Source organism: Chiloscyllium plagiosum, chromosome 20 (assembly GCF_004010195.1).
Source record: "Chiloscyllium plagiosum isolate BGI_BamShark_2017 chromosome 20, ASM401019v2, whole genome shotgun sequence".
In the NCBI taxonomy this organism is placed as follows: domain Eukaryota; kingdom Metazoa; phylum Chordata; class Chondrichthyes; order Orectolobiformes; family Hemiscylliidae; genus Chiloscyllium; species Chiloscyllium plagiosum.
In genome coordinates, this window is record NC_057729.1 from 35,106,482 (window position 1) to 35,112,214 (window position 5,733).

The 5,733-nt window shown below is 36.2% G+C and overlaps 1 protein-coding gene across 2 annotated transcripts in view; it reads left to right on the forward strand.

The window, feature by feature from the left end:
* Window positions 1-5,485, forward strand: part of kif3b (kinesin family member 3B) — a 44,947-nt gene extending 39,462 nt beyond the window's left edge. For both annotated transcript variants that reach the window (XM_043710510.1, XM_043710508.1), the window contains one exon: window positions 4,239-5,485. In XM_043710510.1, the coding sequence (XP_043566445.1) occupies window positions 4,239-4,329 (91 nt within the window). In that variant the 3' untranslated portion in view covers window positions 4,330-5,485. The remainder of the gene's footprint in view (window positions 1-4,238) is intronic.
* Window positions 5,486-5,733: the final 248 nt, after the last annotated feature.

Genomic DNA, 5,733 nt, shown 5'->3' on the forward strand with positions numbered 1-5,733 from the left:
AGTCGTACGAGGATAGTTTGAGAGTTCTCGGCCTTTTCTCGTTGGAACGGCGAGGGATGAGGGGTGACTTGATAGAGGTTTATAAGATGATCAGAGGAATAGATAGAGTAGACAGTCAGAGACTTTTTCCCCGGGTACAACAGAGTGTTACAAGGGGACATAAATTTAAGGTGAAGGGTGGAAGGTATAGTGGAGATGTCAGGGGTGGGTTCTTTACCCAGAGAGTGGTGGGGGCATGGAATGCGCTGCCCGTGGGAGTGGTAGAGTCGGAATCATTGGCGACCTTTAAGCGGCATTTGGATAGGTACATGGATGGGTACTTAATCTAGGTTAGAAGTTCGGCACAACATCGTGGGCCGAAGGGCCTGTTCTGTACTGTATTGTTCTATGTTCTATGTTCTAAGGGGTGCAGCAAGTTCTAGAGCTCAAGTCTTCATGCTATTGCTGGAATGTTGTCTGTAGATTTTACATTATCTAGTGTCAACAGATTCTTGATATCATATGGAGTGAATTGAATTGTTAAAGACTGCCATCTAAGATGCTGGGGACCTCAGGAAGAGGTTGAAATGGATCATCTGTTCAGTACTTCTGATTTGACTATTGAAGCATATACCTCAGCACTGTCTCTTGCTTTGATATGCTGAGCCCTACAGTATTGAGGATGGGAATATTTCCAAAGCTTCAACTTGTGTTAGTTGCTTAATTGTCCATCACCGTTGACAATTTTTTGAGGCAGGCTTGCAGACTTAGTTCTGATCCACTAGTTGTAGGATCATTTATCCATGTGTATACAAGCTGCTTCTGGTGATTGGCATGCAAGTGGTGCTTGTTGCAGCTTCACAAGGCTGACAACTCATTTTAGGTATACCTGGTGCTGCTTCTGGCATGCACCCTTTATTGAACTTGGTTTGATCTCCTATTTTGGTAGTAGTAGAGTGGAATTATGCTGGGCTAGGAGGTGATAGATTATGATTGAATGTTGCTGATGATCCATGATGTCTTGAAGATGCCCAATTTTGAAATGCTAGATGAGTTTGAAGTCTGTTCTGTTTGGCATGCTGGGAGTGCCATACAACAACAGACAGCAATTTGCTACAACTGAGTAATTTACTAGGCTATTTCAGAAGTTAGTTAACACTCACCTTCATTTTTGTGTATCTAAAGTCAGGTTGGCCAGACCATATAAGGAAGGAAAACATCTTTTCTGAGAGATATTAGTAAATCAGATGGGCCAGTGCAGTAATCTTTTAGTTTCTTGGCCAACATTGTTGAGGCTAGCTTTTTATTCCAGATGTATTCATTAATTCATTATATGTTCCACCAGCTGTCTTAGTGGTGTTTGAAATTGTCTGTCTGTTGCACTCATCCTGGATTCTGGATTACTCATTCAGTAACATGACAGCCATCACCGTCCCCAGGCCTAAATTTCAGTGTGTTTAAATTCCCCAGCTGCCATTGTGGGATTTGAATTCATGTCTCCTGATGATTGTGATTCCAGACATCTGGGTGAATGGTCAATTACATAATTATTCTGCTGCAGTTCCCACATGATTTCTATTATCAATGTGGACATAGAAATTTATAACAGAAATAAAACAACAAGGCCAGATTGTACGATTTCATAATTTATATCTGCTCCAAATATTTATTACTCAAGATAAATTATTGTCTTCAAGTGCAGCAGAGTTCAAGTCAGCATATCTAATCTTGCAAGCAATTGATTAGTGTTAATTACTAACTGAAAATTTAAGCGCTTAAGCTCTGCTCAGTCTTCCTCAGCTTATTCTGTTTGGATTTTTTACTTTAAACCTTTTCATCTATGCCTTATGAAAATTTCTAAATGCTTTGTTTCCTTTAATCTTGATTGCGCTGTTTATTTTTGAAGTAAAAGGTCTTTTTCTTAAATGGTTCTCTTTAGTTTGAAGGAGGAGCCAAAGGCTATCTTGTTTTTTTTAAAATAGATCGATTAGTTTGCTTCTACAGTATCTGCAACGAAGTTAATTTTAGTAAATGTTGGAAAAACAGGGATGTTTGGATGTTAAAGGCCTTTGGAGAATTATTGTGAAAAAAAGTAAACCAGTTCAGTGCACAAATGCAGTCATTGGCAACCTTTTTATTTCTGAGGCCAAGTGCTCTTATTCTGAAAATTCTACAGTCACCCTAAAACACAACTGAAGTCATTCATTGTTTATGTTAATTATACAGTTAAACATAGTTATTTTTATTCATTCGCGGGACATGAATGTTGCTGGTTGGTGAACATTTATTGTCCATTCCTAGTTGCTTTTGAGAAGGTGGGGGTGAGCTGCCGCCTTGTAGTTCTGCAGTCCACGTCCACTATAATATCTTGAATTCAGAAATTTGACCCAAAATTCTAGAATTCCCTCCCTAATGGTAGGTGCACCAACACCACATGGTCTTCAAGAGTTCAAGAACGTGACAAACAACCATCTTCTCGAGGGCATTGTGAGATGAAAAATATATACTGGCTTGCCCATCAATACTTTCAGACAAAAGCAGTTTTTGTTAAAGAAAAGACTCTGAACAATGAGGTAGAAACAAAGCATTGAAAGACAAGAGAGACCTAAAAGTTAGCCTCAGATTGCTTACAGCCATGTTAATTCAATCACTCTGATCTGGTCATAAATCAAACTTCTTATCCATGTCATCCATTCATATTTGATAGTTCAGCTCTATTGGCTCATTGCGCTCCAATGACCCAGAAAGTGAGGTTACAACACTGTTCAAAGCAACACTGCTTTACACAAATCAACAATGGAAAACAGTTTCTTTTCAGAGAGACCTGTGAAATAAATCTTATCCAGTAATCTGGTATCTGAAAGGATGTGCCTTTTAGAGTCATATTAAAATTCAGAAGATTTTCAAAATTGAATATCAAAAAATATCAATTTCAATAAATACACATTAAAGACAGATGAAGGCAGATTGTTTCAAACTCTTGTCCTGCATAAGAGTTACTTCTAACAGTTCCCTTTAAACACCTCTTATACCTACCAGCCCTGCCAGTAGAGAAAACCTGTACTAATAATTATACTTTTTAAAATGCAATTTTAACATTTTAAATAACTAATGCTTGTATGAATTCAAGGAGTTGTCAAGATCATTCCTTATTGTAATTTGGGTATACAGGTATATGTTGCTGTTTATTTTGGACTGTACCTGAGTTTCCTGTTTCAAACTTAGTAAATTAGTTTGGAGTGGGTAAAATCGCCATAAGCTACCTTTAATTTGACTATTTATTAAGAAATCTCATAAACAATCAAGTACTGAAGCAATGATTTAACTTTTTACTGCATGCAGCAACCAAAATAAGACCCCTCAAGCAAGTTATGCCTTGCAACTCAACTTGGCTATTGCTAAATTAATGGTAGAATTTAGCCACAATTTCAACCAACAATGTCTGTCTTTGATGTCTTGGGTTTGATCCTTGTGTAATGTTGTCCTTCAAAGTTTTGCTGCTGAGTCGTACTGGGTGTTACATTCTTATAAAATTTTCTTTCTTTCAAGTTTGTGATGTGATGTTATTGATGATCCTTGAGATTCTTTGATTACGCTACTGGAGATTCAAGTTTGCAGCTTGCTGCTTGCTCCCCTATTCCTTGTTACATTCAATGTTCATTGCCTATTTGAAGACATTCATGATTAACACAAATTCTTCAGGACATCCTTTCTGCAGGTAGTCTTAACACCCAGTTTTTCACAAACCAACAGATTATAAAGCAGTGTTACCTCCTCTCTCCTGAGAAACAGCTTGATCTGTTGTTTTGACTTCTTCTCCATAAGGATGGTTAATTAGCATGTTGGTTTTCATTCCTTTATAGCCGTTTCTCCTTGTCCCTTTCATCTCATGGAAACACTTGATTCCAGAAAGTTATTGCTGATTCTTTCAATCCATCAAGTTATTAAAATTCTGAAGTCTACCTTGTCACAGTGAGGTTGCATATTGTCGGTTCTGCTATAACACGTGTTTCTTCCATGTAAATTGGCTATAACACAATTGAAGAATTTAGATCATTATTTGTAGAATCCAAACTTTCCTTACCTATATTGGCTTTAACATGATTCCAGTCCCATTGGTTTAAATGGTTCTTCTATTATGCAATTTTTGTACAACGCTGGATGGTGCGGTAATGTAACTATCACACTATATCAGAACAGACTGTATTCTTCATGAAGAATGCTTTTGCTAACTATAATTATGTTTCTGTTGTCTTCAGGCCAAAAACTGGAAGAAAAATTGGCCCTTCGTCTTCAGTTGGCTCTGGAACCCAGCTCTATCCACAGTCTCGCGGACTTGTTCCCAAGTAAACCTCATCTCCCAAAGATGTAGCTTGTCAGCAGGGAGAAAAAAAATTAGTCGATAAACTATATCTTGAATCTAATTTTAGTCTGACCCCTCACATTAGAAATATAGCTTGAATACAGATTAAAATTTTACATTTCTTTTGTTTTTACAGTGTAAATCATTCCACTGTGAGACTAGGATACCTTCCTAAGTACCCACAGCTCTGAATCTGACAAAATTATTTGTTTCATAATATAATCCAAGTGGATAGTGCCACTGCTTGCTGCTACAGAACCACGTCATCCTATATATTATATATCAAAAGAATACCTCACATTTTATGAGGCAATTTATTATATTTAAAGATTTCTTATAAATGCTGCATAACTTTGTCTTTAATTTATTAGATTTTCTTGTTGCAAAGTTGAATGTAGATACAGTAGATTTGAACTTTTGTTATTGTATAGTTGGTAATTTTCAGACATTTTTATTGCTGTTTAATTTGGCTGTTAAATGTTTAGTATAATTTTTTTTCAGACCTGAATATAGTAATAAACAATAAAGCTGGCCAGTGGTCTGACATTACAAAACACAGTTAGCAATTGTTGCATATTTAGGGGATATCTATCGATGATCAAATAACCAGATTTACTTGAAAAATATCAGCCTTCTACTCAGCATAGCTTCTCGAAAGCATATTTTGTAAAATTTCAAATCCGAAGCCTTTTAATCAGGCTGTAAAAGTGGTGCATTAGTTTAGCAGCAAGGGATATCATTGAGGAGTAAATGTGATTTAACTTATTTTCGCATTCTGCCAGTATAAAGTCATAAACCATTTTCAAGTTGTTGCTTCTGATTATCAATAACACTTATAACACTTGTACACTAACTTTATACAAATATTCCTGCAGATTACCAAGAATGTCTCCTAACTCAAATTCTAAAACATGTTATACTGGTACTTCCAGTCACCTCTAAACTTGATGAAACATTATAATGTCACATGATGTCATATTTATTCCTTGCAACAACTAACTCCATTAGTTAGTGATGTGCAGCAAGTTATCTATCATTCACAGTCTCATTTGACAGAATCACTGATTGGAAAATAAATCATGTTGATTTTCACGTCTGACCTGTAATTCTTTAAATAAGGCCTTGTTGTAGAAATGGAGATTTTCTAAATTTCCCCCAAATAATTGGTGTCAGTTTGAGTGTTTTACTAAATGATTTTAAGTAGCCATATTAAAATGTTACTCACTTTTTCAGTTGGTGCTTTTGTTGCAGTTATTTGCGTATTTTAAAGCATAATGTCTGGTGGTTCTTTATATTACAAGTCAAATTACATTGTAGCATTCAAAATCAAGTAAGGGATTAGGAATATGAAAGGGGATGACTGAGAGTTCAATTGAAGCTGAGTAGTAAAT